Raw genomic sequence first — 16,487 nt, forward strand, 5'->3', positions numbered from 1 at the left:
CAGCGTGCTGTGTGGTGTTACAGGTAGAGAATACAGCGTACTGTGTGGTGTTACAGGTAGAGATTACAGCGTGCTGTGTGGTGTTACAGGTAGAGAATACAGCGTGCTGTGTGGTGTTACAGGTAGAGAATACAGAGTGCTGTGTGGTGTTACAGGTAGAGAATACAGTGTGCAGTGTGGTGTTACAGGTAGAGAATACAGCGCTGTGTGGTGTTATAGGTAGAGAATACAGAGTGCTGTGCGGTGTTACAGGTAGAGAATACAGCGTGCTGTGTGGTGTTACAGGTAGAGAATACAGCGTGCTGTGTGGTGTTACAGGTAGAGAATACAGCGTGCTGTGTGGTGTTACAGGTAGAGAATACAGCGTGCTGTGTGGTGTTACAGGTAGAGAATACAGCGTGCTGTACCACCACACAGTAACACCACACAGCGCTGTATTCTGTACCTATGACACAACAGTTACTACCTGTAACACCACACATCACACTGTATCCTCTACCTGTAACACAGATATTAGAATAAAGAACTTTTTGACGTAAATTTTTTTTCTTCTCATCTCAACGCACATATTATGATCAAGCACAGATATGGTAATGCATTATATAGACACATCTATGAAACTTTGATTATAAAATTTTCACTATCTGGAGTTCCCCTTTAAGGTTTGCACAAACCCCATCCTGCTGCCTGGAAAAGGTGGATACAGTCCTGACTGGAAAACACGAATACAGTATTCAGATGCAGATCACTTGGGTTTGTGCAAGTTTGCTCATCTCTATCCATTGCACAAAAAAAAAAAAAAAAAAACAACATTCGGTGCATATAATATACAACCACACGAGACCATGATTTCAATATATAGAGATATATATATTTTTATTTATGCAAAACGCACATTTTTCCAGCACATAGCACAAACCCTAGATATTTAAATAGAAACCCGACATTTAACCACACTCACCAGCATGATATATCCCTGGCCTGTCTGCCTGTGTCTGGAAAGAATTTTTTTTTTTTTTTGGCTTTGCAATAGATTTGTACTTCAATCACTTAGGAGCAAGGCAGCAGACTTCCTCAAAAACCGATGGTCCCTTTTATTTTAGCTTCATTGCCGTACCTCGCTCGGACTCCTTCATGGCTTATTTATTTAAAAAGACAATTTGCAGGATTTTTTTTTTTTAGCTTTTAATCCAGAATAAACTAAAATAATAAATAAAAACATAACTATGGCTGATCGGCGTGGGCCTCTGCAGCATTGTAGATGCTCGATGCAAATCACTGCCTATTGGTCTGCAGTGCACTCGTGCCCTATGCACAGTTGGGTGAAAGGGGGGGCAGTCGGATCATCCGTCACATCAGGGTGCATAAAAATCTGTCTTTTTAGAGCTCACCATCCTTAGGATCTGAAGTTGATCACATGCAAAGTTGGTCATGTCCCTTTCTCCAAGCGACTGCCCCCCCTCCCCCAGCTGTGCAGAAGTTTATGTACGTGCTGCATCCTTCCCTCAGTCATGTGATATTATCACACAAAACATATATATAAATATATATTTATATACTGTACACAGATTCCCGCTCTGCTGCAGAGCGAATAATGCAGGTGGTGCAAGGCTGCAGGCCCTTGTTTATTGCATGTACAGTGGGTGGTGCTGCCCGGGCTACTGAAGCTTTAATATTGGAAATAACATACAACGACAAGGACACATTACTACAGGGGGTAACTTCCTGTATAATTATATAGATATACGTAGCAAAGTCACCTCAGACTACGGCTGAGGTTGTAGGAAATATAATGAAGTGTGGCACCAGGATCTTACAGCGTCCATTATAACCAAACCACCCTCCCACCCCACAAAAGGAATGAGTTATGACTAATGGACCAGCAATAATATACATGTATACACACAATGTATGTATTGTTTGTTTTTTACATTACAAAAAGAGGAGGGGAGAAAAAAAAAGAAGAAAAAAAAGTGTGTAGTCTTGTACACACACCTGCGTTGTGCTCTTAGCTTCTGTCTCCCACGCATTGGGGGGGTCCACATAGGATAAAATGGGCTACCAGCCCTGCAACATACTCTTGTTCTACTTCTCAGGTTGCTTTGTAGCAAATTAAAAGGAAAAAGAAAGACGGCATATACACAAGTCCGCAGACAAAGCTGTCATACGAGTGGCACCTTTGCCTGGTAGCGGAGGTATTAACAAGAGGAACATTGCTGGTTTCTTTGAAATGGAGATCTGCAGATTACCTTTAACATAGTCAATGTTTTCTATTCACAAAAAGTAACAAATCCTTTATCTGCAGAGAGTTTCTCTAAAGCTTCTGGAGCAGCGTTGCAGGTTTACCATAGTGCAATGATCTGAAGAGTCTGTATTCATCTGCGGAGGTGAATTGTCTGTATCCAGATCAAGTCTTGTGCTCAGCACTACTCCCCATCATCCGTTTTGTTAAAACTTGGGCGTGAACGAAAATGAAAAAAAAAAAAACATTTTTTTAAAAAATCATCAACAATAAAATCTTGATTCAGTTATTCTCGAATAAGGAAAGGAGGTCATCGTTTCCGCTGCTTGGAAGGTCTGGGGGGCCGAGGTACGAGAGCAACTCATCTGGATTTGTCAGTTCGGGGAGAAGCTGGAAAGTAGATATGAGGGGATTAGAACTCACAATAGGAGACAACAGGTTTCAAACTTGCGGCCCTCTAACTGTAGCAAAACTACAATTCCCATCAGGCCTGGACAGTCAAAGCTTTAGCTGTCCAGGCATGATGGGAATTGTAGTTTTGGAACAGCTGAAGGGCCGCAAGTTTGGCACCCCTGAGATATAACATAGATTCAAATAATTATAATAAAAAATTAAATAATTTTTTTTTTTTTTTTTTAGAAAACAAAAAGTAGAAAAAACTTACATCAAGAGAGGGTTCTGTCACATCGCCTGCTGGAATCCCCACTGAAGGGTTAAATGTCAGATCGTTCCCAGGCTGAGCCAAAGTTTGCCGCTGCTGATTCCGATGGTGAAGTTGCTGCTGCTGCGGCGATTGATTGTTCAGACTGGAGGTATGAAGTGATTGGGAGGGATTGTGTGAGGCTTCTATTCGCCCTGTAGGAGGAACCTAGAAAGTGGAAAAAGAATTATTAGTTACAGCAATAGGGTAAGTAGTATGTTGGTTTCATAAACCCTGTTTTTCAAAAGCCATTAAAAGGGTTGGCCACTTTATCATAAAATAGTTCAGTGTACAGTAATAGTAATTGTACTTACTGTATATACTGACAGCAGCTCCCTGTGTATCTCATACAGTTAAACTCAGACTCCCTTCCTCCAGGCTGAGCTGTCCTGCTTTGTGGCCAGTCTGTCCATAAGATGGCTGACATGGAAGAGCAAGTGACCGTGCCGCGCCCCCCCAGGGTCCACCACTGAGCCTGTATATGCCTATGGAGGACACTGGGGGTGGGGCATGGTCACATCCTCCTCCATGTCAGCCATCTTATTAATAGACTCACCACAGAGCAGCACAGCCTGGAGGAGGGGAGTCGGATACTAGCTCTATGAGGTACACAGGAAGCTGCTGTCAGTATATACAGTGAGTACACTTACTAATACTGTAGACAGAACAATTTTACTATAAAGTGGCCAACCCCTTTAAGTAAGGCCTGCACTATGTATATAGAGGGAGTTCATATCCTTAAGACCTGCGCCGTTGTTAATTTACAGAATGACTGTCCGTGTAATTAGGCGGTGGGAATGTTGTATTCCAATCCTAAATGGAGGACAGAAGCAGTGAAAAACCACTAAATTAGTCATGTGATCACCAGACTACTGGTAATAAGAGGCTGCTCGTCTAACTAGGCCTTGTACAATCGCCATGGCAGGACTGATCTCCCCTGTAACTGCACGGCCCCAGTTACAATGGAAACATAACTGAACCACTCAGGAAGGCACAGCATGTCCATGCATTACAGGGTGGGTCATACATTTCAATGGACACTAAAAAGGCCCTATCAGATGGAAAGATTACTGTTCAAAAAATCGTAATACAGTTCGAATTCAAACGACAATCTTTGCGTGTATGCAGGCAGTGATCAAACGACCAACCAAAATCTGGTTGTGTGTGGTTGATCGCATCTTTTGAGCGGACCATATAATCACTGTTAAACGTTCACAAATCTTTGATGTATGTACAAGTCATTCGTTTGTAATTACGACTGTTCGTATACTAGAGTACACAAACTATTGTAATTCAAATCGTAACTAACGACTATCATTCCGTGTTTTATGGTAAATGATTTCAGGTAATTTCCAAAAGCGCTCGCTTGCAATAGTTTATCTGTGGAAACTAAAAATTACCTAGTCTAATAGTAGCCCAAGGTGTGGCCATTACAGAAGCAATATCAGGTCAGACCAGATTCCCTCAGCCTAGCTGATCATCCATGATGTAGAGAATCAAGACCTGCTACCATAAGAGTATCAGTAACCCAGCTTCCACTTAAAAGGTCTCTTTTTTTCTTTCTGCCTGCTGTACAATGGTTGCCCCACTAGGTCTATAGCACAGCGGCGTCTACAAAGACATCAGAAGAGGGGTCCGATGGAGAACAGAGGGGAGGTTCAGCTCCTGTAATGATCACAGCTTGCTCCCATCTGGCTGCCTGCACGTGCATTGTCTTGTACAGGACACCATAACTTCCCATGCACCAACTTTTATAAAGGGCACGTTTGCAGCTATTTCCCACAATGTTTCCCTCACCTGCCCAGTTAAGGGTGGACCTCCGCTCTTTTCCTGGTTCATCATAGAGTTTGGAATGTCAGACTGATAGGAGATGGGTGGTGGACCATTGGGGGTGAAGTCATTCATCGTAGGCGTGCTGGGGTTAGAGGATGGGAAGCCGCCTTCAGGAAATCCCCCTTGACTCTGGAAAGCTGGGCCTAGAAGGGAAAATGAATGCATGAGAACTGCACTGTTAACAACATCATCATCATCATGGGGGGGGGGGGGGGGGGGGGGGAAGGGGTGTTCTAGTTTCATGTGATGCAATGGGGCGGTTGTCGTCTGCCTCATAGGGGTTTTTGCTTTCCCCTGCATTAACACAGTACTATTTCCCTAGGTTGAACCTGATGGACTCTTGTCTTCTTTCAACCTTATTAACTATGTTACTATGTAAAGCTTAGTCATTGAATGACAAAAAGTTGTGCAAATTTCCAATATACAGTGGTACCTCGGTTCTCGAACTTGGTTCAGGGGGCAGTTTGAAAACAGAGCAGTGTTTTCCCATAGGAAATAATGTAAATGTGTTTAATTGGTTCCAACCAATAAGTACCTACAGTACCCATATATTACATTGATAAGTGTCCAGTGTAATCACTACAATACTGTGCACTATATACTGTACAGGGCATTACAGAGCAGCACTATATACTGTACAGTACATTACAGAGCAGCGCTATATACTGTATAGCACATTACAGAACAGCACTATATACTGTACAGGACAGAGCAGCACTATATACTGTACAGGACATTACAGAACAGCACTATATACTATACAGGACATTATACACAAGAAACATTCAACAAAACCAGAAATTACAGTACAGTAGTCACTAACTCCTCACTCATCCTTTACTGTATAGGGTCCCCCCCATCCCAGCACTGTAAAAGATAGGAGATGGTGGTGCACTGCCTGTACTACTACTGTACTGTATATGCACTCCAGCAATCTAATACAATACTGTAAAGCATGGGAGATGGTGGTGCACTGCCTGTACTACTACTGTACTGTATATGCACTCCAGCAGTCTTATACAGTACTGTACTGTATGTGAAGCCTCACTAGTGCTAAACTCACCAGGTACAACCCACCATCCATGCTCACAAAAGCATTTAGACACCGAGAAAAGTTTGAATTCTGAACGTTACTTCTAGGTAAACTTTCCCTTCAATACCAATGTATTACTGTACTTCAAGACTGGGTGCCCGAAAAGTGTTTAAGAACCTAGCAAGAGTTTAAGAACCAAAGCAAACTTTACTTGATAATTCTGTTTGAGTTCCAAGCACTTTGGAGAACCGAGGTACCACTGTACTTAGAATTTCACCGTTTTCAAGATCTCTGCTTGCAGTAACTTAAAGTGGTTCTTCAGTCTTAGAAAAAGATGGCTGATTTCTTCCAGAAACAGTCCCTCTCCCGTCCTTAGTTTGGCTGTAGGGTTGGCAGCTCCGCTTCATTTAAGTGAATGAAGCTGAATTGTAATACTACAAGACAACCTGAGGACAGCGGTGGTGACATTTTTTTGCAAGAAATTAGCTGGCTAACCCCTTTAATAGCACGCTGATAATGTATACTTCAGAGGCTTTAAATGTCCTTATAATTTCATCCTATGTGTCACAAATTTGGAAGCCAAGCAATAGATTTGCTAAAGTTTTTCTACAGAAAAATCATTTCAAGCAAAAGAACAAAAACCCATGACGTGTTCCCAGTACTGCATGGAGTCATCTTAGTACCCACCCTGCTGGCCGCTGTAGTCTGGCCGCACTCCACCACCTGACTGCATACTATTGAAAGGAGAAGAATTTGGTCCCAGAGCAGCGATCATTTCCATAACATTTGGCATAACCATGTGTGCTGGGCTCAGACTTCGACAGCGCTTGAGTACTGGTCCATCTGCCTCTTCCTTCACGTGGGTGTCTGGCTTCACAGGGACTGGCTTCCAGCAACAGGAAGGATCAATTGTAATCTCTTCATAGTCAGAGCTAGGAAAGGGAACACGATAATGTTTTATGAAGAGGCCCAAATTTAGTGTATTTTTATACAGAATCCGCTACAAATAAGAGCTTGTTCACATCACGACTCCAGCCTTTCACAGAGTAGTCTGCTGATGTATAGCTGCATGGAGAGCCACAGCGTAGTTGTAGTCAGCTAGTAACTACTTTCAGATTATTTTTTACAAGTACACATTTTTACTCAAAAGCATTATTTATAGAGTAAAAACTCATCTACGTGCAGAAAATGAGCCAAACTTAGACATTAACCAACCAAGTCCACTTCTTTGAAATAAATAGGACCAATGGCTTTCTATGCAGGCATACAGGTATATGCCTGCAGCAGATTTTGACAGCTTGCAAACATACACACACAATGGAGGGCCAAATCCTGGTGTAAAAGGGCTTTAAAGGGAATCTGTCACTAGGTTTATTCCACCTTAAATGAGGGGAGTATAAACTAGTGATATAAATGCTGCACAGATCTGTGTATTACTTACATCATTCTGTTCAGCCGTTCTCCTAATATGCAGGAGAATAGGATTCTTGCCGCACCCCTCCCCCGCCCTCCAGCTGCTGATTGACAGCTGACTGCCTATACTCAGCATTGATAGATAACTGCCAATCAGCAGCTGGTGGGCGGAGTTTCTGCTTCTCATGAATATCCAGGACTACTGGGCTCATGCACATAATATAGAGGACTACTTATTGTCCATGTTATTCAGGAGGATCTCTCTGAATCAGCTGCACAGAACAATATAAGTGATACACCATTCTGTTCAGCTTCTCTGTCGATAGTTTATGCTACCCTGACATAGGACACCATAAACCTACTGACAGAGTCTCTTTGTACAGTCCATAACTGTAGACATGTTTAATCACAAACACATGTACTCACTTCTGGATATACAGCAAGGTTCCCAGCATATACTGGTCAACTTCTAATCCCTCTAACAGGGCGGTTTTACTGCAAAAAAGAGATATCATTCACATCATTCACAAGTATTTATCAGCAATTTAAAATATTGTTGCAGTCTCTACTTCAGGATATTGGAGATTTTTCTTCCCTTCATTGTATTATAATATCCCACACAAACAAAAACGAAAATAGCTACATAAAATGACATAATAAAAAACAATATCCAGTAAAAAGTAATATAAATGAATATATATATATATATACACATATACACACATACTTTTTTTCCCGACTATTGTTATTTTATCTTATGTAAATTTTATGCAGCTACTTTCCTACTTTTATCTCTCGGATAACACCTTTACAGAATGTGTAAAAATCACTTCTGATTATAGAGCACCATCTACTGTCTGTGAGTGGGTACTACAACCAACTAATATGTAATTCTCAATGTGCCTTTACACTTAGGCCTAAAACTTCAGCAGTAACAGATTTGTTTAATTTTTTTTTTTTTTTTAATCTAGCACATTTAACAATCTATGCAGTGCATACTCCTACTGTTCCCCTCCCTCCCTTGTAGACCATAAGCCCCCCGGTCCCTCTCCCCTTTATCAGTATGTCATTTACAATTTTATGTATATCAACCCTTTATCATACGTACAGCGCCCTGGAACCAAGGACGCTCTAAAAATAACTAATACGACTACCTCTGAACATTTCCTATTAATTATTTTCAGTTGACACTGCCCAATGACTCAAATCTATAAGACGGCTGTGACTACAAAATACATGTAACATGGCCATAACCACACAGGGTAGCCTGGTGGTCCAGTCATGCCTTTATATGATGATAGCATATTATAGATGCCGTCAATAAATGAATTTTATTGCTCTTGAGATCTGTTGGATTCTAACATCCCCCAATTCTTTTGTTTGACAAGAGCCTGGCATTGGGATGTAATGGGTACGGCCAAGTCTTACTTGCACACAGGGCATCTCCAGGTCCCACGTTCACAGTTGAGCTGCAGGTACGATTCCAGATCAAAACACTGCAGAGCAAAGTCGATAAATGGCATGTTAATAAATTGCAACATACAGAGACAAAATGGCTGTAGCTTATGTTTACAGGAGAGACACATGAATCTGGGTGGTGAGCAGCTATAAGCAAGTGAACAAAAAGAAAAAAGGAATATTCAGTCCCGCCTTATTACCTGGATGTGTCTACAGTCATGGCCCCTGGCAGGAAGCTGAATTCTTCGGAAGGTGATGGGACATTTAAGGGACACCTTGATAGCAGTCTGCTCCACGCCATCCTCCCCATTGGGACCAGGAGTCCCGGGGATGCTGCCATTGCTGAAATTTCTTTTAACTGTAAAAAATTTACAATACAAAGTGAACAAAGGAGGGTGAAACAGGATGGGGAAGAGGACAGGAGCGAAGAGGAATGACAAGACACATATGGAGACATGATATTACTTTTAGTGATGCAATGTTCTGCGGGGAGCAGCCTCTTCTTTATCAGACCCTGCAGGACGGACCTCACAGATGGGCGGTGAACCAGTTGTAGCACAAAAAGATGAGACTATAAGGGGGGAAAAAAAAAACAACTCAATCACATCCTTCCCTTCCATCTTGTCACAATCACATATCCAGGTCTAGGGGGTTTGCAGCATCCCCACACCCATCACACGCAGGTCATTCTCACGACCAATAAAATTAATATATTATTCCCTGACCTAGTAGAGCTGCCATGTTGCTTGAGGAAAGAAATTCAGTGGAGACAGGTTGGAACCTGCTTGAAACAGGCACCTACCCGTGCTAGCAGCCATGGCGAGGAGTGCAAGACACCAGGCAGGTCCCACGGGAGAGCAGACTCAGCAGCTAAACACCATTCTGATTGTTGTAAAACCTCTTGAACTCTCCCTAATTTCCAGGTTGGAGCCTAATCCTTTAATGATGGGAGTGGGCCGGTGAGACAGCTCCGCGTTGGAGTCTTCAGAGTGTGTCCGGTTGTTTTGAGGCGGTTTATCCAGTCCTTTTACTGAATGTACATATAACTCCCTAATACAGAGGCCTCAGAAAACCACCATCCAGTGCTGCGTAGGATGGGGGACAGGAAACACCATTGAACAAGTGCCATCTTACTACAGGTGCAGTTACTGGATCAATTCCACCTGCCTTCTGCAGCACCATCCCTGTCCAGAGGTTGTGTGTGGTACTGCAGCTCAGCACTAATCACAGGAGCTTTAGGGTGCCTTTACACGTATCGTATCGCTGCGTATTTGGTGCGATTTTTACATGCAAGTTTTGATTTTCACATGATTTTCATGTAAAAAATCAAAACCCACATTGTAAAAATCGCACCAAACACGCAGCGATAAAAACGCAGCGATACAGTACGTGTGAAGCTACCCTTAAAGGGAATGTGTCACCTAAATTGTCTTTTACGGATTAGAGTTAGATACTTAGAACCAGATAAGAATTAAAGTATGGTTTTATTTTCTGACTAATTTTTTTTTCACTTTTTGTACATTGTTATGGGGGGCAGCCATATTTCCTGGGCTGTTCTTAAAGGGAATCTGTCAGCACCTGGGCTGGTCCAGAGGTGCTGACAATGTAGTGAAGGTGTATGTCCCTTGTTATGTGTGGTACCTTTCTAGTAGCCAGCGGTGCAGTAGATTTTTCTTATTCTTGCCCGTAAGTTGTAGTGGTGAGGTGTTAGGCACGCGTCACCACCACTTTCTCCTCCCTGTTTGGTGCCAGTCCCTCCCGGTTTGATTGTGGCCCGGCCTCCTGCTTCCCGATGACGTTGCTGGCAAGGGCTGTGCACCGACTTGCCAGTATGCGCATGTGCCCTGGGTCTGTCGGGTATTGCACGCTCCTGCATCCCGAATCGCGCATGCACTGTAGCATGGAGACATGCCAATGGGCTGAAGCCAGTGCCCACAGTTGCGCCACTCATCTGCACTACAACTCATAAGACATTCGGGACGCAGGAGCGTGCAATACCCGACAGACCCAGGGCACCTTAAGCATACTGGCAAGTCGGCGTGCGGCCCTTCCAGCAACGTCATCAGGAAGCCGGGTCGCAATCAAACAGGGAGGAGAAAGTGGTGGTGAGGTGTGCCTAAGCGTGGCACGAATACCTCGCCACTACAAGTTATGGGCAAGAATAAGAAAAATCTACTGCACCGTTGGCTAAAAGAAAGGTACCACACACACAAACAACAAGGGACATACACCTTCACTACACTGTCAGCACCTTGGGACCAGCCCAGGTGCTGACAAGATTCTCTTTAACAACGTTTAGTATCATGATTTACAGCAAGAATCAATGGACATAGACGACAATAGTCTGTCCCCTTGAGATGAATGTAAGCAATCTTTTAGTTTGCTCTGTTACCTATGAACACCTACTGGTGTTACATGACACTGCAATGCTGTATAGATCACTTTACAGCAGACTCCTCTTATCACTACCGACAAAAATCATAAATGCAGAGAAAAATTTGAAAAAATTTCACCAAAAATTAAAAATAAATAAATAATTAAAACATAAAAACATTTAAACATTCCCTCTAATACCAGACACAAACTATGGACATTCCAAGTGTTTTATAGTGTCAGTGACGTACACAGATTGTGACTACTCCCATCAGGGCATCACACCCACTTTCCTAGTTTCACATAAACATACTATGGACACATTTTTGCACCCGCTAAAGGCTCCGTTCCGTCCACAGATCTAACTAGCAGCATAGGGTCGTCTGGATATCTATGGTTGGGTTGAGGCACTGGGCTATATGCGGCCATTATGTAAAACCAGCTTTAGATTAATGTTATGTAGTCTGTGCAAGATAACCAAGGTGTCATTGTAGAATTAGTTAGGCCCTCATTCTTACAGCCCTCTTCTCCCATCCATTCCCTCTTGCTACAGTGTACTTACACAGCAGCAGGCACTGACTGTGATCTGGATGCTGTTCCGGCCAGGCTGGCACACTTGCTTCAGGTAAAGGGGTTTATGGGAAGTTTTGTTATCACCCCGCTCGATGCTCAGAGGTGTGGAGTTCACGCTGACTTGTACAGAACAAGGCCAGTTTGTGTTCATCTGTCGATCCTCGTGGTGGTAACACTTAAACTGCAGCTCAAGATCGGGCCTGAGAGCAAGAGAACAATGTTAGGCCCCGTTCCCACTGAGCAAAGCTAGCGGAATTCCGCGACGGAATTGTCCGCCGCGGAATGCCGTTAGCCTCCCGCTCATAATGGGACTCTATGGGAGGCGCGCGCTCCTGCTCTGTACGCGCTGAAGAATGAACATGTTCATTCTTCAGCGCGGACAGGGCAGGAGCGCGCGCCTCCCATAGAGTCCCATTATGAGCGGGAGGCTAACGGCATTCCGCGGCGGACAATTCCGTCGCGGAATTCCGCTAGCTTTGCTCAGTGGGAACGGGGCCTTACACTGTAATAGAGAGTGTGAACAGCCTACATGGTACATTAAAGGGGGACTCTCACATCAAGCACACTGCATGCGGTAACCATACCTCATCATAAGAGTCTTATAGACTGATTCCCGCAGGTGATACACGTGGTTACTGACTGCCAGGTTGTGCTGCAATCTGAACGGTTCAAGAACGATCCCATCCCGTACCGGGAAGGTCAGTCTCAGCTCATCATTAGAGGCACCTACGGGTAGAGATTCAGAGCAACCTTATCCCCATCCTAGAAGGGCATAATAGTACTAGGATTTCTTCACATAGATCAGGACTCACCTGTGGGAGACTGGTGCAAAGCGTTGTGTGAAGGTTTGACGTCAGGCAGAAACGGGGACTTGACGTCTTGACCTGGTGACATATAGGGAGGTGCGCTGCTTCCGGGGGTCATGGGCGGTGTAGGATTACCTGGTAAGGGAGAACTGGGATATCCAGGCATGGGACGCCCCGGCTGTAAGACAAAGCAAATGCTTGACCTTCAGTCATGCATAAATGTAGCTGCTGTATGATTTCAGTGACATCCCAGACATGCTCCGAGTTCCTAACATACTGTCAAATACAATGACTACAGGCACTGTGGCTATGGGGCACATCAATGCACCTCAGCATCATAGGCTAGCCCGAGAGTCACCGCAACAATGCTACATTACTACAACTCACATGTAGACCTAAGGAATCTAAGTGAAAAAGACTTGAAGAGATATTCTGGCGGGGTCCGATATGGAGATCACGGGGGGTGCAGGGGTCAGACCCCCTGTGATTTCCTATTTTCCCCTATCCTGTGTCAATTTTACCTGGAATACCCCTTTAAGAATCTAAATCTGTGTAGTCTGGAGGAAAAATAGAAAGAGGGGGGGGGGGGCATGCTGAAACCTTTATATATGTTCTAGGACTAAATAAGGTTCAGGAGGTTTGAATAAAAAATGAACTCAAGAACAAGAGGACATAGCGAGAGGTTATAGGTGGAAAGATCAGAAGCAGCGTGAGAATACAGGACTTTACTGGAAGAGTAGTAGATGCTTGGAACAAACTTCCAGCAGATGTGGTAGGTAAATCTACAATACCTGAATGTAAACTTGCCTGGGATAAATATATATCTATCCTAAGATAATATATTATTATATTAAAAGGGCAGACTAGATGGACCAGGGGGGCTTTATCTGCTGACAATCTATGCTTTGGACATGGGATATATTCATAGTTATCTGTCTACTTAGGTCTTGCCCGAGGAGGACAGAACATGTACACACACAGTACCCTCCCGTGAGGGATGTATAGTCACTTTAAAAAACTTTTGACATGTCGTAGAAACATAAAAGGCAAACAAATAGCAGTCACTCCACTAACATTGCCGTGACTAACATACAGACACAAACAGAAAACCGATGCAGCGACCTGCAAGGGGCAGTTTGTTTCTATTTTTGTATGTCGTAGAAACATGTCATAATTTGATTGGTCAGGGTCTGGATCGGTCAGCTCCCTGCAAGTTTGGCAATGAGAAAAACTTGTAAAGAAGTCTGAGGTGGGGGTCTCAGTCCAGAGGCATATAAACCGGTTTACATATTTGTAGAGATGGGTGCAACTCTAGCATGGCCGTATTCATCCGAACCTGGAAGTATCAACGTTTGATTACCGGTGGCTGAAGAAGTTGAATGCAACCCTAAGGCTGCCTGGAAAACATGGATACAGCTCTAGGCCTATAGCTGTATCCATGTTTTCCCGCACTCCCTAGGGCCGCATCAAACTTCTTCAGCCACCAGTTATCATAAGAAGAGACCTCTGGGTTCGGACAGACACGGCCATGCTAGAGTTGCGCTCATCTCTACATATTTCCTATTTATTATCTGTCTCGTACATTGATGCACTGGCACTTTATATAAGCATACTTATTTTCTATTATTGTGCTGCCTGAGGTATATGTAGAACATTTGCTATATATACACACACATATTAGGGGAGATTTATCAAACATGGTGTAAAGTGAAACTGACTCAGTTGCCCCTAGCAACCAATCAGATTCCACATTTCAGTTTCCAAACAATCTGAGGAAAGAAAAGTGGAATCTGATTGGTTGCTAGGGGCAACTGAGCCAGTCCTACTTTACGCCATGTTTGATAAATCTCCCCCATTTTATTTAATTGCCCTCCAGCTTTTATCATCCCTGGGTCCTGCCCTCCCCTGGGGGGGGGGGGGGTTGTCTGATCACCCAGAGCTCAACAGATCAAACTTTTGACATGTCAGAAGATATAAAGAGACAGGTCCACTCTAATCTGCATTTCCCACAGTAATGCTTTCAGCTTACCCCGCTCATTGTCTGATTATAGGCAAAGTTTCCACCATTGAAGTTATTGCTCTGTCCATTGTATTGATCTGTGAGCTGGAAAATAAAGGAGAAGGCAAATGGTGAGATCTTAATAGAGAATGGTACGTACAATCCAGTGTAGAAAATCTCTTCATAATTTCAAAGGGGTACTCCAGAGAATATTTTGAAATAAACAGATGCCAAAATGTTAAACAGATTTCCAGTACTTATTAGCTGCTGTATGTCCTGCAGGAAGTGGTGTATTCTTTCCAGTCTGACAGAGTGCTCTCTGCTGCCACCTCTGTCCATGTCAGGAACTGTCCAGAGCAGGAGAGAATCCCCATAGATAACATTTCCTGCTCTGGACAGTTCCTGACAGAGCTGGCAGCAGAGAACATTGTCAGACTGATAAGAAAACACCACTTCCTGTAGGACATACAGCAGCTGATAAGTACTGGAATGTGCATATGTTCTGTATGGGGAGAACACTGCTGCCAGAAAATACCTCTGATGGCAGCTAATCTCCCCCAGAACAAAACGATTCAGTAGTATAAACCCAACATGTCTGCTCCTTCTCTTCTCAGCCATCAGGGTAGAATCAGAAAGTCACTATACACGTTAGATAATAGATCAACTCACCGATGTCTAACATGTATCCTAAAGGCGATATTCAGGATTCAAAAAAAATAAATTGCTGATTTTTTTTCCCAGAAACGGCGCCACTATTGCCCTCAGTTTGTTTATGGTATTACACCTCTGTTCTATTAAAGTGAATGGAGAAGTTGTAATATCAAACACAACCTTAGAGCAGGTGTGGCACTGTTTTTTTTTTTTTTTTAAAGCAAGCAGCTATGCATTGCCAATCCTTGACAACCCCTTTAAATCACCTGATCGCCCATATTATCTTTAAGTGCCAGCAGCACTTTGGGGATTTAAGGATGGCAACATGAAGGAGAGCAATGTACACGTTTACCAACCTCTGGTCAGGTCCTACCAAATCTGAGCAGCGAACAAGTAACAATGGCTTCTGTAAGACGCTACACAGAAAAACTTTCCACTGTAGGAAGCACGATGCTAATAATAAATGTATTACTTGTGTTCCAAGGGCCACTTCCTATTTTCATTAACCAGCTCGGCTCCTTCCCATAGAGGCCTATGTACATGATGCCCTATGAGACGCAGGTGTCCTTGAAGGAACTGATAAGGAGCACGGAAACTATCGTGTTCAGGTTGCACAACTTTATCCAGTAGGCTATAAGTGCATGTTGTTTCTTGTATGACTTGGCATAATAAATATGCAGCCAGGTTACAAGGGACGGCTCATACTATACAGTCTGACAACAGGGTCCTCGCCATACAGAGTGACTGTAACTCCCAACTCATTTTCTAATCTACATTATGTGGCCATCCGGATCACATAGCACACAGGAGTAAGAGAATACGTTGAGTGCAGAATTATTCCGGCTCGTTCTTCTGATCAGTTGCGGTCTGAACACTCAAACCCCAAACATGTAAAACTTCTGACACTATTTCATGACAGGTACTCTTTTTAAAAAAAATCCTGTATTTAAGAGGTACTCAGGACAAAAAAAATTTCTTTCAAATCAACTGATTTCAGAAAGTTATACAGATTTGTAATTTACTACTATTTAAAAATCTTAAGTATTTCTGTACTTATCAGCTGCTGTATGTTCTGCAGGAAGGGGTGTATTATTTCCAGTGTGACACAGTGCTCTCTGCTGCCACTTCTGTCTGTGTCAGGAACTGTCCAGAGCAGTAGCAAATCCCATAGAAAGCCTCTCCTGCTCTGGACAGTGTTGGCAGCAAAGAGCACTGTGTCAGACTGTATATACCTTTCTGAAACCAGTTGATGTATAAGAATTTATTTATTTTTTTTTTTTTTTGCTGAAGTACCCCCATAAAGGTCCTTTTAGATGGCCCGATATGGGGTCGGCTATGGAAGGAAAGAACGCAAGTCAGTGAGATCAGTGCTCATTTGCTAGGCCGCACAAAGGATCCCTGTATCG

General features: G+C 43.3%; 1 protein-coding gene across 2 annotated transcripts in view; it reads right to left on the reverse strand.

Moving 5' to 3' along the window:
* Positions 1-849: 849 nt before the first annotated feature.
* ZMIZ2 (zinc finger MIZ-type containing 2) overlaps positions 850-16,487 on the reverse strand; it is a 45,446-nt gene continuing 29,808 nt past the window's right edge. For both annotated transcript variants that reach the window (XM_069944104.1, XM_069944096.1), the window contains exons 8-19: positions 14,461-14,535; positions 12,438-12,609; positions 12,210-12,351; positions 11,615-11,825; positions 9,145-9,250; positions 8,880-9,037; positions 8,650-8,717; positions 7,648-7,716; positions 6,496-6,740; positions 4,740-4,918; positions 2,907-3,110; positions 850-2,632 (exon numbers count right to left, since the gene is read on the reverse strand). In XM_069944104.1, coding sequence (XP_069800205.1) covers positions 2,525-2,632; positions 2,907-3,110; positions 4,740-4,918; positions 6,496-6,740; positions 7,648-7,716; positions 8,650-8,717; positions 8,880-9,037; positions 9,145-9,250; positions 11,615-11,825; positions 12,210-12,351; positions 12,438-12,609; positions 14,461-14,535 — 1,737 coding nt within the window. In that variant the 3' untranslated portion in view covers positions 850-2,524. The remainder of the gene's footprint in view (positions 2,633-2,906; positions 3,111-4,739; positions 4,919-6,495; positions 6,741-7,647; positions 7,717-8,649; positions 8,718-8,879; positions 9,038-9,144; positions 9,251-11,614; positions 11,826-12,209; positions 12,352-12,437; positions 12,610-14,460; positions 14,536-16,487) is intronic.

The sequence above is a fragment of the Dendropsophus ebraccatus genome, chromosome 1 (assembly GCF_027789765.1).
Source record: "Dendropsophus ebraccatus isolate aDenEbr1 chromosome 1, aDenEbr1.pat, whole genome shotgun sequence".
Lineage (NCBI taxonomy): Eukaryota > Metazoa > Chordata > Amphibia > Anura > Hylidae > Dendropsophus > Dendropsophus ebraccatus.